The sequence below is a fragment of the Nannospalax galili genome, unplaced genomic scaffold, assembly GCF_000622305.1.
Source record: "Nannospalax galili isolate Female #2095 unplaced genomic scaffold, S.galili_v1.0 scaffold1009, whole genome shotgun sequence".
NCBI classification, from domain to species: domain Eukaryota; kingdom Metazoa; phylum Chordata; class Mammalia; order Rodentia; family Spalacidae; genus Nannospalax; species Nannospalax galili.
This window is the reverse complement of record NW_008360054.1, coordinates 505343-523765: the sequence shown is the minus strand read 5'-3', so window position 1 is coordinate 523765 and position 18423 is coordinate 505343. Positions and strand designations below refer to the sequence as shown.

The following is an 18423-nucleotide window of genomic DNA, read 5'->3' as shown; positions in this document are numbered from 1 at the left end:
GTGGCAGTAAAGTTGTTTATGCCTGTGGCAAGTCAAGGCAGCTGTGCATGATATGAGATTGTGCTCCCTCCCCTAACAGAGGCCGGTAGTCAAAGACGGGTAAGATCTTCTGGGAGAAAGTCAACCTAAGACAGGGCGTAGCTGATGGAAGCTATGTGCCGATGACGGGTAAGGCTTTGCTCTGGCAGAAGACAACCTAAGACAAGTACGGTCCTTCTGTCCCAGATATAGCATAATCTGGGGATATAAAAATAAAAAAAAAGAAGGGGGAGATGTCGGGAGCTGCTAATCTATTATGCGCATTGAGTTGTGGCTGCCTTGTTTACTGAGTTTGTGTTATGCATACCAGTACTTAACCTGCCCATTCAGGAGGGATGTGTTTATGTGGAGAGCCTCACAATACCTGACCTGGAGGCAATAGTGGTAAACAAAATGATCAAAGAAGCCTTTGATCTGACCACTCCTTGACCCTCAGATACAGGTGGGGAAAAACAGCTGTTGTAACTAATTGAGTTCTTCTGTATAAAAAGGCAGAGCTGAAATAAACCCGGGCTGCAGTATTCACTGTCAGTCCTCCCAAGCATCTTTCCTGTCTCCTTTTCTTTCTTTCAATCCTCACTCCCCCTTTCAGGTACTATCCATCTTGGCTGGCTGGCACCGGCAGGTGCTGGGATTCAAACCCGTGTCTTCTGTAAGAACAGCCAGTGTTCTTAATTGCTGAGCCATCTCTCCAGCCCCCCCAACCCAGATTTTTATATGCTATTTATTTATTACATTCTGGAAGTGCTATGATGAAGGCATAATCAGCACAGTTAGTTTTGGGGGTTCAGTAGGGTAAATTAAAGTGTTGGGGGAAAAAGATTTTTTTATAACTGGGTTTGCTAGATGCATAGGAGTTTGCTGAGTGGAGTAACCATTTTAGGTCTAACAAACAGCTTCTTTCAAGACTCTATATTCAGGGTGCTGGGGTCTGTTCCCAAAGGTGCAAGACTGGGTATTGGAGAAATGCGTCAGCTGTTAAGAGCACTGACAGCTCTTGCAGAAGACCTGGATTTGGTTCCCAGCACCCACATGGCAGCTAACCACCATCCTTAACTCCAGTTCCTGGGAATCCAACATCCTCCTCTGGCCTCTGCAGGCATTGTATGCATGTGGTGCACTTACATACTAGAGGCAAAACACACACATGAAAATAAATAATAAATAAGTAAATTTTCTAAACGGAATGTAAATGGTGGAGAAATTGGGCAAAAATGTTGAATTCTACATCTTTACAAAGCTTAAACTCTTCATTCGAAACTCAGGTGCAAAGAGGAGGTACTAATCCCACCCCGCCCCCCAAAAAGAGTCCTCAACTTCTTTTGCCTTATATTTGGTTGGTTGGTTTAAGGCAGAGTTTCATGTAGTTCAGGCTGGCCTTGAACTCAATATGTAGTCAAAGATGACCTTGAACTTCTGGTCTTCCTGTCTCCACCTCCTAAATGCTGGGATTTTTGGTGTGGGCCACCATATCAAGTTTTTTTTATGGGGCTTGGAGGAGGGATGTTGAGACAGGGTCTCACTGTAGACTCAACTGGCCAGAAACTCACTATGTAGACCCAGCTGGCTTGGATCTCACAGAGATCCACCTGCCCCTGCTTCCTGAGTGTTGGGATTAAAGGCATTCATTCGCTACTATGCCTGACCCAACTACAGCAGGTTTTATGGGAATAGAACTCAGATCTTGGTGCATATTGAACAAACACTCTACCGAATGAACTACGTTCCCATCTATACTTTTTGTTTCTGTTGCTTTTGAGATTTCGTGTTGGGGTGTGTGTGTGTGACAAGTTCTCCTACTCTAACTATAACCCAACCTTGTTTGATACTTGTAGCACTGGTTGGCCTCGCATTTGTGGCAATTCTCCTGTCTTCCCTCCTGAGTGATGGGATGAGCCACCATGCCCTGCTTGCCTGATGCTCTGCCTGCATTTTAGGACCCTCCTTATCTAAGTCCAAACTCCAAGTGGATACACATGCCAACTTTGTTACTTTGTCAGGTTCTCCCCACAAAGGCCTAATGCTTGCAGGTCCCATTTTCGTGCCTACTGTTGCCCTGGCTGGAGGACATTGCCTGGCAGGAACCAGTGTGTTGTCCATGAGTGTTGAAGCTTTCTGAAGATGGAGGGTACAACCAGGGGATTCTCAGTCCTCTCTGACACCTGTCAGCAAACCCAGCCCTGACTATGTGTGGTCTTGGGACTCAGCTAGGGGCTGCTGGGTAAACTAGGAATTCCCCTTGCTTTTGTCCTCAGACTCCAGGGAGACCTACTGCATTCATTTCCCTCTTTTAAAAATTATTTATTTTGTGGGTGGTAGGGGAGCACGTGCCATGACACACATGTAGATGTCAGAGGACAACTTGTGGGGATTGGTTCTCACCATGTGAGACTCTGGGGTCAAACTCAGGTCATCAGGCTTGGTGGTGAGCCTTTACCCACTGGGCCATCTAGCCAGTTCTGCTTTCATTTCTTTTGCATGTCCGTCACTCCGTTTCTGTCTGGCTCTCTTGTCTTCTTGTTTTCTGCCTCTGTGTTTTGGGGTTTCTCAAGCTGTCTTTATCTCACTCTCACACCCTCCTCCCTACCTCTGGCTTCTGTCTCAGGACTCTGAGTACATTCCCAGAGTGCCCAGCTACCCAAGCCTCTGTCCCCTGTGGTTCAGCTCTTCTGATGGAGAATGTCTCTCCATATGACCTAGTAGAGTCCTGGAGCTGAAGAAGATATATAGAGACTTGAGGACAGTCCCATGTAAATGGGGTGTGAACAGAGTCAGGGCTGGGGTGGAACAGCAATTCCACACCCTGGCATCTGCCTGGGCAGATGCTATTGGGGATGGCATAAGACTTGGGTCCTTCCCTTCCCTGCCTCCACATCCTTTCCCTTTCCCTTCCCTTCTCTCCCTTTCCTTCCTTTACCTTCCCTTTTCCCCTCCTCACTCCCTTCACTTCCCCTTCCCCCCTTCCCCTTCCCTTCCCCATCCGTTGTCCTATGTCCCATTGATACAGAATGGAAATATTGGGGCGTCTTTTGAGAGTGAGGAGCCTTTCTCAGCTCTGTTGTGCTTAGGTTGAAAACTCGATGGCCACCACAGCCCCCTCAAGCCAGAGACTCATATTCTTGTCTCATGAATTCAAAAAGTAAAAGTCTTAGAAAAAAGTATCTTATTGTAGGGAGCTTGGGAGAGAGAAAGAAGGCAGAGCTCCTGTATAGCAGGCAGAGTCCCTGGGAATGGAATTCCAGTGAGCCTCATTGCTTGGGAGTTAATAAGGCTTTAGTAGACAGAGGAGGGGATAGGGAGATGAGCTGGGTAGTCCAGTTCTCATTCCAAGTGTCCAGGTGCCTCGAGGTTCTGGTCACATTTTCTGCATGGCTTCCGGGAACAAGGTACTCCTTTAGGAAAAAAAGAAAAGAAAAAAAACTAAACCCCCTTCCTGGCATCCCCAGCCTTTGGCTCTGGTGGAACCAGAGACATTTTTGGCTCAGATAGTTCTGCCATCTCTGTCCTCAGGCACTGGCAGGTTCAAGAACATTTCCAGTTCTTAGCCAACAATGATACTGGTCACTTTTCTTTGAGATCTTTTTATCCTAAACTGCCTAGCCAGTTTCTACCTCCTGCTGTCATCACCATCTCATCTCCTCCTGATCTGTAGCTCAAGCTGGGCTTCAACTCTCCATCCACAGCCCCAGCCTCCCACGTGCTGGTTTGACAGATGGGTACCACCACACCCTCTGCATAGAGTAGTCCTATTTATTTATTTATTTATCTATTTATTACTGTGTGTATGAATGATGAGTGTGTTGGGGTACACATGCCATGGCACACGAGCGGAGGTCAGTGGACAACTTTGTGGAATCACTTCTCTTCTTCCACCATTATGTGGGTTCTGGAGAATCAGACTCAGGCCACTAGACTTGCACAGCAAATTCCTTTACCCACTGAGCCATGCTACCTGCCCGTGGTCCTGGTCTTGATGCCATACACTCTGTCTTTCTAGGCATCTGCAGGCACACCTGCAGTGATGGCTTCTGCTCCCAGACCAATCTGTGCACCTGTATGGATGGAACCCTGGCTCCCAGATGTGGGGTGAGCAGAGGTGAGTAGACAATGCCCCCTTGGAGGTGGGGAGAAAACGAAGGCTCCAGTATCTTAATGCCACTTAGGAGCCCGGGTTGGTTTTGTTGAAGGGTCAGAGCTGAGCCAGGCTTGCACATGCCTGGGCAAGCCTTCCTGAAATATCTTCACCTTACTGTTTGTCCCTCCTGGTCCATAGCATCTTCAGGGTGCAGTGTGAGCTGCATGAATGGGGGCAGTTGCCAAGGGTCATCCTGTCTCTTCCAAAGAGGCTGTGTGGGCACAGTGCATGGACAGCTTGAGTGCCCTATTTCTGCCTTTGCTGGGGCTGGGAATCCCAGGGGGTGGGTCTCTTCAGCATTTGCTCATTCTCCATGGGTCCTTCATCAAAAACCAGAGATCAAAGGTGACAGGTTCATTTTCACAGTCTGTGTATGTGTGTATGCATATATGTGTGCAAACATAGGTGTGTGCATGTTTATAGACACCAGAAGCTGATGTCAGGCATCTCCTTTAGCTCTTTCCACCTTATTTAAAAAAAAAAAAAAAAATTTGGGGGGGAAATATCAGAGGAGTTGGAGGGGAGGTAGTGGGCATGGATTTGATCAAAACACCTTATATGCATGTCTGAAATTCTCAATAAATTGTTTATTTTTTAAAAAAACTTTTTTATGTGTATGAGTGTTTTGCCTTCATGCATGTAAGTGCACCATGTACATGCAATGCCCAGGGAGGCCAGAAGAGGGCGTTGGATCCCCTGGAACTGGAGTTATGGATGATCATTAGCTTCCATGTGGATGCTGGGAACTGAACCCAGGTTCTCTGCAAGAGTAACCAGTGCTCTTTTTTTTTTTGGCTTTTTGAGACAGGGTCTCCCTGAAGCCCCAGCTGGCCTGGAGCTTACTATGTAAACCAGGCTGGCCTTGAACTCACAGAGATTTGCCTGCCTCTGCCTCCCAAGTGCTGGGATTAAAGGCATGCACCACCATGCCTGGTATAACCAGTGCAGTGCTTTTAACCCCCCCCCCCACACACACTTTAAATTCCTTTAAATTTACTTTTGTTTTTTGTTTGTTTTTTTGTTTGTTTGTTTGTTTTGAGACAGGGTCTTCCTGTAACCCCAGCTGGTCTGAAACTCATTATGTAAACCAGGCTGACCTCGATCTCACAAGATCCACCCACCTCTGCCTCCCGAGTCCTGGGATCAAAGACATGTGCCACCATAACCAGCCCTAATTTACTCATTCTTATTTTCTGTATATGAGTGTGTTACTGCACATATTTAAGTGCATGCACCCATGTGCACCCCTGAAGAGGCTAAAAGAGGCCATCAAATCCCCTGGAACTGGAGTTACAGACAGTTGTTATCTGCCATGCGGGTGCTAGGAACTGAACCTAGGTTCTCTGCAAGAGCAGCCAGTGCTCTTAACCACTGAACTATCTCTCCAGCCCCTCTACCTTATTTTTTAAGACAAGATTCTCTCACTGAACCTGGAGCTCATTTATTTGGCTAGGCTGGCTGGCCAGTGAGCCTCCAAGGATCTCCCGGTCTCTGCCTCCCCAGAACTGGGTTTACAGAGGACTACCACTCCTGGCTTTTACATGGGGGCTAAAGATCTGAACTCGGGTCCTCATGTTTTTGCAGCAGGCACTTTACTGACTAAACCAGGTTGCCAGCCCCTCATTGGTCACTGTCTTACTCGACCTAGGCCAGATAGTGGGGTGAAGGGAGTCTTGCTTGGGTCAAACCTCCTCTGAAGCTAAGGAAATTTCAGTCACTCTCCCCTGTCTATCCACATCTATCTGTGACCCTGGCTGCCACAACAGAGGACATTGCACACAAGTCTCTGTGCTTGTGTGTATGGCTTCATGGGGCCTCAGTGTGAGAGAGGTACTGAGGGGCACTTGGAGAGGGGTATGGGTTTTCTGGCAGTGAATAAGACATGGCTGTTTGCTTTGCTGCTGCTGGGGCAGTCTGAGGACATGTCTTTTATTTGCTCATCCCTTCTTTACAATAGTTGTCACTCACTGGCTATGAGTGAGGCCCTGTGTTGGAACCTGGGAAAGAGTGAGGCTATGTTGGTATAGGAATAGGAAGAAGAAAATTGCAACTTGAAAATGCTAACCTAGGGGTTCATTGCTATGATGAGGGTGGGGGTATGAAGGACAGAGAAGTCAGGAGCCATAGGGACAGGGAGGGCCTCCTGGGGGAAGAGACATTGCAACTGATTTGTGAGGCTTTTCATTCACTGCTTTTGTTTTTTGTTGTTGTTGTCATTTGTTTGTTTGTTTGTTTGTTTGTTTTTGAGACAGTCTCATTGTGCTGTAGCCCTGGCTGACCTGGAGCTCACTATGTAAGCTAGGCTGGCCTCGATCTCAGAGATATCCGCCTGTCCCTGCCTCCAAAATAGTGAGATTAAAGATGTACACCATCATACTCAGCTGCTTTTTTACCTTTTGAGATGGGTCTTGCTATGTAGCCCAAGCTGGTCTTAAATTTGCAATCTTGACTGATCCTCTCTAGCAGCTAAGATTACAGGCATGCATCCCCCACTCCCAGCTGAATCCTGGATCTTAAAATCAACCCACTGGTGGATGTGAGTGAGATGGTCTTAGCTAAATCAGTGGGAAAAGGGCTGGGTGTGGGGTGGAAAGAAGAGAGATGGAGTTGAGGCTGACCCCAGGTGTAGTTGTGGTGAAGGTTTATCTGGGGCAGACTCGGGGAGACTTTGAACTCAGTGCTAGCCAAGGACCTACAAGGACCTGAGAAGGACACTGAGGCCCCATCCATGAGGACTGAAGTCTAGGGTTTAGCTGAGGTTCCCAGGCAGAGAATGGAAGTTGGCATCTTAGGGCAGACAGGAAGCATAGGCCCCACAGGATGATAAGGAGAAGTGACAGGAGGACGAGGCTTGGCGATATCCAGGCCCATGAGTTTTTTAAACATCAAAGGTGTCAGAGTGACCAGTGTGACCAAGGAGCCCAGGAAGGTGAAGGCCATCAGAGGGCTCTGGGATGGATGCTGTCATGGGAGTTGGTGGCAAGGGACAAGCTACTGTTGTAGCTTGAGATACAAAATGAAACCCTGTTTCTGAAAGTGAAAAGAAGCCTGGGAGCATGATTCACTTGTGAACACTGGCCTACAGGCATGATTTAGCTGTTGAGCACCTGCCTAGAATCTCTCAGCTGAGGGCCTGGGGGCGATACTTAGTGGTAGAGAACCTGCCTAGAATCCCCCAGCCAGGGGCTGGAGGCATGCCTCCGTGGGTAGAGCCCCTTCCTAGACTCCTCCAGGTAGGGACTGAGGTTTGTGACAGTAGCCAGGGTCAGTTGCAGGGTTGGAGAGAAGCTTGCTGTAAATCAGAAGGAGGGGAGGGGTTGTGATGCAGTGAACATGTGGCCTGGGTTCTAGAGAGGTGCTTTTGGAAACACTTTGGCCAAAGAGAGAGAGGAATTGAAATATGGCCTGTCAGAAGTGAGGCATGAATGGGGGTGGATAATGGAGAATGAGGGTCAGTGGGAGAGAGGAAGGAGAAGAGAGATCAGAATGGAAAATCAGGGGCAGGACTGGGTACCCAAGATCTGCCAGTGATCTCTGAAACCCCTTCTTTATAAAGGGCCTGGAGAGGGGCATGGCTGCCTTATGCTGGGAAGGGTTGCCCTTGGTGTGGAGCCAGACACTTATTGGAAACATCAGAAGGGTAGAGAAAGGAAATTACAACTGGGCCCCTGTGCACAGCTGGTTGGGAAAACTTGTGCACCTACCTGGAGCAGGGCCTCAGGGTTCAGGGCTGTGGTGTCAGAGCCAACAGTATTTGGGTAGATGATGGGAGCCTGCAAAAGCCTAGGGATTCGGCCGAGCCAGGAGTACATACAAGCACGAAACAAGCTCTCCAGCCAGGCATCCTTGGTCCCTCCTTGAAGGAAGGGACAGAGTGACCAGACTTGTGTAGGCTTGAAAATCCTGACTTCTCTCTTGGGGTTTTTTGGGGGGAAGATATCAAAGATCTAAAGAATGAGTATGGTGGTGCACGCCTTTAATCCCAGCACTTGGGAGGCAGAGGCAGGCTCTGTGAGTTCAAGGCCAGCCTGGTCTACATAGTGAGTTTCAGGACAGCTGGGGCTACAGGGAGACCCTGTCTCAAAAAGACCAAAAAAAAAAAAAACCAATGAGCAGGAGTTTGTTAACTAATGAGGGCAGGTGATGGAGATATAGAGGAATGTGGGACAGCCACAGTTCAAAACCAGATGCTGTGTAATCCACAGACTACCAGGTAGTGTCCTGCTTCAGCCAAGTGAGCCCTGAGGGGTGCCAGCACCAGTGGACCAGCCTCACTTGCACCAAGGCTCTCTGCTGTGCCACTGTGGGTCGTGCCTGGGGCCTTCCCTGTGAACTCTGCCCTGCACAGTCGCACTGCTGTCGCCAAGGCTTTGTTCCCAATACAGGGGCCTGCCAAGGTGAGTTGTGGGGTAAGTGGAAGCGAATGGAAGCCCTGGGGAGTGAGGACTGAGTGAGGCCCACCCCCATCGTCTGCATACATGGTTCATCCCTCTGGTGGGCCTCTCACTTGCTGAACTTCATTCCTGTAGCTGTGCTGGGCCAGCAGCTGTCTCAACACTGTGGGCTCCTTTGAATGTCACTGCCCAGCTGGACACCAGCTCAGTGACAGAGGCATTACATGCGAGGGTAGTGTGTCATCCTGTCTCAGGAACTCTCAGATTCCCTTCAAGGAGCAGGAGGGCTTGGGCTGATGAGGGACCTGGCTCTCACCCTATCTGTCTGTGCAGATATAGATGAATGTCTCAGTGTGCCCAGCCTCTGCTCTGGGGGTGACTGTACCAACACAGTGGGGAGCTACATGAGTACCTGTCCCCAAGGCTTTGCCAGCAGCCCGGATGGAGCCCGCTGCCTGGGTGAGGTGGGCCGAGGGGGCTGGAAAAGACCAGGTGGGTGAAAAATGCTTCTTTACCTGCAGCATCACTATGGTCCCTGGCCCCTCTAGCCCTCCAGCACCTATAACCTTCTGCCTCTCTGGATCCCAGTGTCTTCCTCTCTAGCATTCGGCCTCTCCACTCAACAGTCTCTGTGCTCTCTATGGACACCAGTCTGGGAGTCCTTTGATCTTCCCTCCAGCTCTATGTCCTTTAATACTGTGGTCTCCTGGCTTGGTGTCTTGGCACTACTGTTCCTCCATCATCACACACACACACACACACACACACACACACACTATACCTTTTTATCTGTCTGGATCAATGTGTTTGGCTCACTAGCTGCATTCCTCACTATGACACTTTCCACTCCATCTCTGTGTTTCCCCACTGACCCTCTGACCCTCTAGCTTTCATTTCTGTGAACCTCCCTTTTCAACTGGAGCCCTTCTGACCCTCCAGTCTTTTCACCTTTAAATAAATCCTCCATCTCTGCCCACTACCCTCTGTGTCACCACCCCCACATTTCTTAAGAACACTTCTCCCTGCAACTTCATTTTTTTTGGTTTTTGGTTTTTATTTTGTTTTTGTTGTTGTTATTGTTGTTGTTGTTTTGAGGTGGAGAAACTGTGAAGCTTAGAGAGGCAAGATTTGCTTCACTTGATTCAACAAGTCCAGAACAAGGAAATGTCCACACCCAACTCTCCAGACCCAAGGCGGTAGTTGAGGGGCAAGGGTAGGGTGGGAGGCAGGGAGGTCTCTACACCTCCCATACAGACTCCCTTCTGAAGTCCCCCACACTTAGCCTACCAGGAGTGGTTCTACCCCACTTTTAGTTGCTATCCCACTTGAGGTTCAGGCTCTAGACCTTGCTTAGGGTCCAGAAGGCTGCCCAGGAATGTGGAGAGGGTGGAAGTGGGGATGGGCAGAGCTCGGTTTGGAGGTGAGGGAAGGAGGCTTGGCCAAGGTGCGCAGCATCACCTCGGGCCCCTCAGGCTGGGTCTGTACCAAGTAGAGTAGAGAATATTGTATTTGGAGTTTGTCCCAACCACTGTGGCTGACTCCAGACATCTTGAAGCTCTCCACCACTAGGACCTTTTGTAGCTGGTATGGCAGGGTACCTCAATCCATCTTCTGGATTGAGAGAGACAGATCCAGCTACTCATTAGCAAAGGCTGTCTTTGAGCAAAGTCCAGTTGCCTCCAACCAGACTTTGGATCTGGGCCTGGGTTGTTGGTTTGGCTTTTGGTTGGGAGGTTTTATTTTTACTTTTATTTATTTATTATTTACTTACTTATTTTTATTGTCTGTGTAGGAGTGGTTTACCTGCATGTATGTAAGTGTGCTCATGCATGCAATGCCCACAAACCCCAAAAAGGGTATTCCCTGGAACTGGAGTTACAGACAGTTGTAAGTTGCCATGTGGGTGCTGGGAACCGAAACTGGATCCTCTGCTGAGCCATCTTTCTAGCTCCTTAGTCCAGGGTTTTGACTCCCAGCTGAGCTGTTCTTAGACTATGTGATCTTTAGGTAACTATTTGTAAAAAAAAAAAAAATCTGTGCCCCAGTTTCCCCATCTACAAAATGGGGATAATAGCAATGCCAACCTTGAATGATTGTCATGATGACAGGCAAAATAATAACAATGGTAAAGCAGGGGATGTGTCTCAGTTGGAAAAGTGCTTATGTAGTATGCATGGAGCCCCTGAAGTCTGTCCTCAGCACTGCATACAGCAGGTGTGGTGGTGCACACCAGTAATTCCAGCACTCAGAAGGCAGAGGCAGGAGGATCAGGGCCATCCTCAAATACATAGTTAGCTCAAGGCCGGCCTGAGCTACAGGAGACCTTATCTCAAAAAAAAAAAAAAAAAGAATACTAATATATAGATATATAGTAAGATCATTTGTGGAGTGGTTTGTAGATGACTTCTAGTACACAGTGGGTACTCAATACATACTCATAGATATAAAAAGTACCCTGCAAAAGTTGAGGCAGGGTCACACATCATGGCTTGATCACAGTGGATGCTTAAAGTGTTACTGGCAACTGTCATTTCCATTAAAATTTTTGTATTCTCTCTTTCTTCTTTATTAGAAAGGCAGCTGCTTGTCAAATCCCCTGAGTTTAAAGAATCCAATTTCCCACCCTTTCCCAGATCTAGCAGCTGGGTGACCTTGAATGAGAGTGTTGACCTCCTCTTATCTGGGCAGGTCCAGCCCCCTTTAAGGGAGTGCTGTGATGCTGAGTGAAGATCCCTGACACCCCACATGCACACCTGGGAGGCCCCTAGGTGCACAGGTTGGAGTTGTGATGGTAGAAACATTAACATGGTAGACTGCCAGTGGTCTTCCCGGCTGGTGGGAGGGGTTTCTTTACAGAGGGCCACCAGCCAAGATTTGCCAGGATTTCAACCTAAAAATATGCCTGAAAAATCTGATTACTGAGCACCTTCATGGGAGTCCAGAGTATGGTGAGAAGTGGATGACACAGGGAGCTTCTAGATCAATCTTCACAGACACAGTGGCTATCGATGCATACAACTGTCCAGAGAAGCTTCTCAATGCTTCCCTGTGATACCAAGGCCAGTGAGCAAGGACACATGAGTACAGATCTTCACATCCATGCTTGAACTTGTAATGAGAAGCCTCCTCCCCTCTAAGAGGTCTTCCTCGCTGTCGTTGAATACTTACACGTACAGGGAACTTGCTGCCAGTGTCAACTTTATATATTGGAACTCTATTCCAGATGAAGCCCAAATCTACCTACTTAAATGATTTAGAAAACCTGGGAATAAGAGGTGGTATTCGAGGTGCTGGAGACACAATTCAGCACACTGGCTACTCATGCAGAGGGCCCAGGTTTGATTGCTGTCACCCACATGGTGGCTAACAACCTCCAATAACTCCAGTTCCAGGGGATCCAATGCCCTCTTCTGTCCTTTGTGAGCATCACACACAAGTGGTGCACTTGCATACATGCAGGCAAAGCACTCATACACATAAAAATAAAAGTGGGGCTGGAGAGATGGCTCAGTGGTTAAGAGCACTGGCTGCTCTTGCAGAGGACCTGGGTTTGATTCCCAGAACCCACATGGTGTCTAAAAACCATCTACAACTCCAGTTCCAGGGGATCTGATGCCCTATTCTGGCTTCCTCAGGCATTGCATAATACAGGTGCATTTATACACATGCAGGCAATACACTCATAGAGATAAAATAAAAATAATAAGATATTAAAAACATAAAAGTGAATAAATTTTAAAAAGAGGTGGCACTAAGGATTGGCTGTGTGCCAGATTTTCCTTTGTGTGTGCATGGGTGTTCATGTGTGTGCATGTGCGTCTATGTGTGTGCACATGTATTTGTGTGTGCACAAGTGCATGCACACACATGTATGTGTGCAGACCAGAGAACAACATCAGTTGTCATTTTTCAGGCACTGCCCACCTTTTTAAAAAAATTATTTTTATTTGTACTTATGTGTGATATAGCGTATATCGCATGAGTGCAGTACCCACAAAGGCCAGAAGAGGGCATCAGGTCACCTGGAGATAGAGTTACAGGCACTTGTGAGCTGCCCTATGTAGGTGCTGGGAATCAAATGAGTCTCTGGAAGAGCAGCAAGAGCTCTTAGCTGCTGAGCAATCTCTATGCACACACATACTCTCTCTTAAATTTTTTATTTTTAAATTTTTTTATATGTATTGAGTGTTTTGCCTTTGTGTATGTAAGTGTACCTGTGGCTACCAAGGGGTATCCACAGGACCTGAATGGATTATCTTAGAACTGAGTTAATAACCAGGGGACTTGTATGATTTCTTCACACACACACACACACACACACACACACACACACACACACGAGTGCCAAAGGCTGCTCTGCTTTGATTCTTATACTCATTAGAGCTACAGCTGAATGTTTACAGAACATAGTGGCTATGTTCTGTAAACATATATGTTTACATATAGTGGCTAGACTAACAGCAAGATAACATTATCTTCATAGTATGACTTCTTGGGAGAGCAACATGTCTCCTGAGAAACTAGGGGAGTACCGGCATTCTGGGGACATCTCAACAAGCATTCTTGCATAAACTTTCTCATGAGACAAGGCTCTCCAGACATACACGATCAAGGTACAACTTATTTACCAAACATACTTTTAAAGCCATAGGAACACTATTTCACAGTACCATCAGTACCATATATGCACAATACCCACCAAGGCCAGAAGAGGGCATCAAATCCCCTGGAACTGGAGTTATGGATGATTGTTAGCCACCATGTGGGTGTTAGGAACTGAACCCCAGATTCTCTGCAAAATCAGCAAGTGCTCTTAACCATTCAGCCATCTCTCCAGGCCCCTCAGTTTTGAGTCAGGGTCACTCACTGGCATCAAATTTGCAAAATAGCCTAAGCTGACTGGCCAGTGAGCCTGCCTCCATCTCCTCTGTGCCAGGACTACAAACACACATCCCCACCATTTTTTTGTTTTTTGTTTGCTTTTATTTTTATTTTTGTTTTATTTTTATTTTTGCTTCTGGGGATCAAACTCAGGTCCTTATGCTTGCAAGGTATGCACTTTACTAAGCTATCTGGCCAGCTCAATGCCAGATTTTTCTTCTAAACGACACTCTTCTGAGGTGCTATGGATGCTTGGAGCACCCTCATTTACAGATGGGGAAACAAAGGCAGAACAGGCAAGGAGAGCTGTTCTACAGCTAGTGCAGGTGCCACTTGGGTTTGAATCCAGGTTTGGAAACTGATGCAGACTCCCAGGTCCTATCCTGTGCTCACCAGCCCCACTCTACATCCTGTTATAGATTACAGAGTAGGTATCTGCTTCTCTGTGCTAATCGGGGATCGCTGTGCTGCAGACCTTGCTGGCCACTACACCCACAGACAGTGGTGCTCTGTGATAATGGCAGGTGCTGGATAGCTGGTCCCACTCCAGAGCTGTGTCCTGCAAAGGGTTCTGGTGAGTGACAGCTTGAGCTTATAGATAGAGGGGCATGGGTGGGATCAAGGGCCTGGCTTCAAACTCTGTGGAGTTTTTTCCTTTTTAAATAAATTCCGGGGGGAGGGTGATTTATTTTATGTGTATAAATGTTTTGCCTGCATGTATTTAAGTGCATGGGCATGTGATGCCCATGGAGGCCAGAAAAGAGTGTCATGTCCCTTAGAATTGGAGTTACAGGCGATTGTTAGCTGCCATGTGGGTGCTAGGAATCAAACTGGTTCTTCCTTGCTCTTAACCACTGAGCCATCTCTCCAGGCCCAAAACTCTTCTTATATCATCATCATCATCATCACTGTTATGATTACCAGGGCGGGGGGTCATGCATGTGGGTCAGTACAACTGTGGAATCTTTTTGCTCCTTCCTGAGTTCCATGAATTGAACTCCGGTCTTGAGGCTTGCAGAGCATGTGCCTTTGTTCACTGACTTTCAATCTCTGTTCCTTGCAGATGAATTCCTGCACCTGTGTACCCAGGGGTTCCCACTGCTGCCTGTGTATCCAGGCCCCTTCCCTGGACTCCCAGATGTTGGATCCAATGGCCTGGGACCAGCACAACAGAACACCCCCAGTTCCAAGAGACTTAAAGTCCCCAACCTGGGCTCTGGCAACTCCAACTTTGGTGAGCCCTGGCCCTGTTGGGAAGGAGTGTCTAAAACCAGGAAGTGGGCCTGGGTCTGGAGAAAGGGCCCTGGACAAGGGATGAATCTTCTCTTTGACAGAGTCAGGGCTTTGAATCAGTGATCTCAAGATAAAACTATAGTTGGCATCATGTAGTTTGAACTAATCTTAGAAAATATCTTAGAAAATTATATCTGTACTGAGCATAAACCAATTTTTTTCATTGCCTTATAAGCGGCACAGTATAAAAAGTATTTGCAGGGGCTGGAGAGATGGCCCAATGGATAAGAACACTTGCTACTCTTCCAAAAGACTCAAGTTCTGTTCCCAGCACCCACTTCAAGAGGCTTTCAACTGCCTATAACTTCAGTTTCATGGGGTCCAGCGTCCTCTTCTAGCCTCCATAGGCAACTGCATTTACATGCACATAGACACACGTATACACTTAAATGAAAATAAATCTTTCAAAAACCTGTTTGCACATATGTGCACACACACAAATGTACATACACACACAAAGAAAGAAGAAAAATAGCATAGTACTAATATTGCAGAGTTTTAAAACAATTTTATGTGCATGAATGTTTTGCCTGCATGTATGTAAGTGCATGCAGTGCCCACAGAGGCCAGAAGAGGGCACTGGAGCCCCTGGAACTGGAGTTATAGATGGTTGTTAGCTGCCACATGGGTGCTGGGAACCAAATCCAGGTCCTCTACAAGAGCAGCCAGTGCTCTTAACCACTGAGCCATCTCTCCAGTCCCCAAAATTTAGTTTAATTTAAAGAAAAACAAAACAAGATGGATGGCTCCTGAGGAAGGACACACAAGGTTGACCTCTGGCCTCCACATATTCACACAAGTGCACTGGCACACACATGGGAACACACAGTCTTCTGCACATACATACATATGCACACCAAAAAAAATGAGTCTGTGGGGGGCATTTCACACTCAGACCCTAACAAGGAGTCTTACTCCACAATGAGGAGCTACACCAAACATGAGGGTCTAGAGTGGGTGAGTGTCTGAATAAGCTGGCTAGGACATGGGGATGGCATCCAATCCAGGAAAATCTTAGCCTCTGGAGGTGTCAGAACCTAGAGCCAAAACTGTAGCTCTGGTTGGGGGAAGGGCTGCCAATGCTTAGGTGCCCCTTTTGCCCACCCCCTGCAGGTACAGTCACTCTGAACCAAACTATTGACATCTGTCGCCACTTCACCGTCCTGCGTCTCAATGGCCATTGCCTGCCCACCCCTTCCAGCTACCACTATGAATGCAATGTGGGCTACACCCAGGATGTGAATGGAGAGTGTATTGGTAAGTCACAAGTGGGTGGAACTAGGTCGGCACCACCCTGTTGGACCATAGCTCAGGGTCTTCTGCATGCAGATGTGAATGAATGCACCAGCAGCCCCTGTCACCATGGTCACTGTGTCAACACTCCTGGCTCCTACCACTGCCAGTGTCATAAGGGCTTCCAGGCCACGCTCACCAAGCAAACATGTGTAGGTATGGCCATCTATCCATCATCTACCTATTCATGTACCCACCTACACATCCACCTGTTCACCCACTCACCAATCCATTCATCCATTCATCTATCTATCCATCCATCCATTTGTCCACCTACCCATCCATCCTTCCACCCATCCACCCACCCATACATCCATCTACCTATTCATCTACCTATCCACATACCCATTCAACCATCCATCCACCCATCTGTCCATCCACTCATCCATCTACCTATTCATCCATTCACCCACCCATCCATCCATTCATTCGTATACTCACCCATAAACCACTCATCCATCCACACATCCATCAACACATCTACTCACTCATATAACCATCCATCTGTTCATACATCCACCCATTTACCCATCTACCCATCCATCCATCCACTCATCTATCTACCATCCATTCACACATCCACCCATTTACGCATCTACCCATCCATCCATCCACTCATCCACCTACCATCCATTCACACATCCACCTATTTACCCATCTACCCATCCATCCATCCATCCATCCATTCATCTATCTATCCATCCATCTACTCATCCACCTACACATCCACCCACTCATCCATCCACCCCTATGTCCACCTGCCCACCCATCTATCCACTCACCCATCCAACCATCCATCCAAAAATGAAGACAGTTGGGAGAGGGAATCTGGACTATACTTCCTGACCACCTGCCTGACTTCCTCCCCCAGATGTAGATGAGTGCATCATCCATGGCAGCCTTTGCCACATGGGCCACTGTGTCAACACAGAGGGCAGCTTTCAGTGTGTGTGCAATGCATACTTTGATCTCAGCCTAGATGGCAGGAGATGCATGGGTGAGTTGAAGCTGGATGGTGAGTAGGGGATTTGTCACCAGAGTTCTCTCTGGTCGCTTGTGCTATCAGGAAAACCATATAACATATCTTTATGTGCATTTATTATTATTGTCAGGGGGAGGGAAGTGATTTACAAAGAAATGAGCACCCAGTGCCTAGCTCCATGCCACTCAGCTCCACGTTGCACAGCTCTGCATCACGACTCAGAGCCCGCCATATCAGATCACTCCCAAGGCATGCCCATAGTCACTGCTACCTTTTGCCCACACCTCAGGTGCCAGCAGTCTCTTCCCAGGTCCATAAGTGCTGGGCCATTCTGTCCTTGAGTAGACCCAGCTGCTGCACATTCCCCACACCTGCTGCCATACGTTCCTGGCTCGTGGCTCCCATCCCAAGATGGCACCACGAGACCCTCCTTCCGTGGCTAACTCTCCACAGTCAATTCTCCACAGCAGGCCCCACCCCTTGGAGGAACTAGAACCCCTGGGGAACACACTCCACCCCTTTCCTCCACCCTAACAATCTTTCCACCAATCTTCCGCTAAGGTCCCTGAGCCTTGTAGGGGATGACAGATGTATGGCGATCTCTCTTGTATCATCACAAGATAGTGACTTCTTGGACCTCCCCATTATTTGTCTTTAAGCCATGGCCATTAATCTATCTCAATCGTGTTTCTTCTACTATAAAAACAAATGGAAGGAAGTAGACACATTTAAACAAACATGAATGTAAATACAAATACCTAGAAGATATCCCAGTAGGTGTACTATATTCATTAAACAGTATACTTGTGATGGCTTCCTCTCTAGGGCCTGTAGCCTTTCTCAACACAAGGCATTGGCCTGGTCTACAGCACCAGATGTGTGTTCCACCCCTAGGAGCAGGCCTTATCCAATTAGAAATTTGTCAGTTGTACATATGTTGGTCAAGCCATTATTGCACTTGCAGGTATTGCTTGGCATGTCCATAGTGTGTAACACGTGGGGTATATCATTGAGTAGAATCATAGGGGATCCTTTCTTCCCCAACCATCTGCATAGTGCCTTCTGGTAATATGAACATCATCCAACCAGTGGCATGGAGATTTTTGGCTTAGCCTCAGTTACATCTCTTCTTCCTGCCCTGCACTCACAACATGCAGTGTCTTCAGCAACATGGTCTTACTGACCTTTCTAGTGTACAACCGATATTAATGGCAATAGCCTTGGTGAATTTGAGGACCTCTAGGATCTCTCTGCCCAACAGCTTATAGGGGGGCAACCCACCCCAGGTACTGTAGATTTTTTTTAATGGTTGTATAATTTGGGAGTCTCTGTTTTCATCTTACCCAACCATAAAACTCCCAAGAACCTTACAGCGATAGCTGGCCTTTGCTTCTTCAGGTATCTTT

The 18423-nt window shown here is 47.5% G+C and overlaps 1 protein-coding gene across 1 annotated transcript in view; it reads left to right on the top strand.

Moving 5' to 3' along the window:
- Positions 1–1231: 1231 nt before the first annotated feature.
- The window catches only part of Fbn3 (fibrillin 3), an 87918-nt gene continuing 70726 nt past the window's right edge, over positions 1232–18423 (top strand). The window contains 14 exon segments of the mRNA XM_008824159.1: positions 1232–1317; positions 2040–2143; positions 4037–4135; positions 4313–4411; positions 5913–5948; positions 5951–6004; positions 8380–8571; positions 8902–9027; positions 13869–13957; positions 13960–14023; positions 14513–14683; positions 15856–15999; positions 16072–16191; positions 16907–17032. Of these exon segments, the coding sequence (XP_008822381.1) occupies positions 1232–1317; positions 2040–2143; positions 4037–4135; positions 4313–4411; positions 5913–5948; positions 5951–6004; positions 8380–8571; positions 8902–9027; positions 13869–13957; positions 13960–14023; positions 14513–14683; positions 15856–15999; positions 16072–16191; positions 16907–17032 (1510 nt within the window).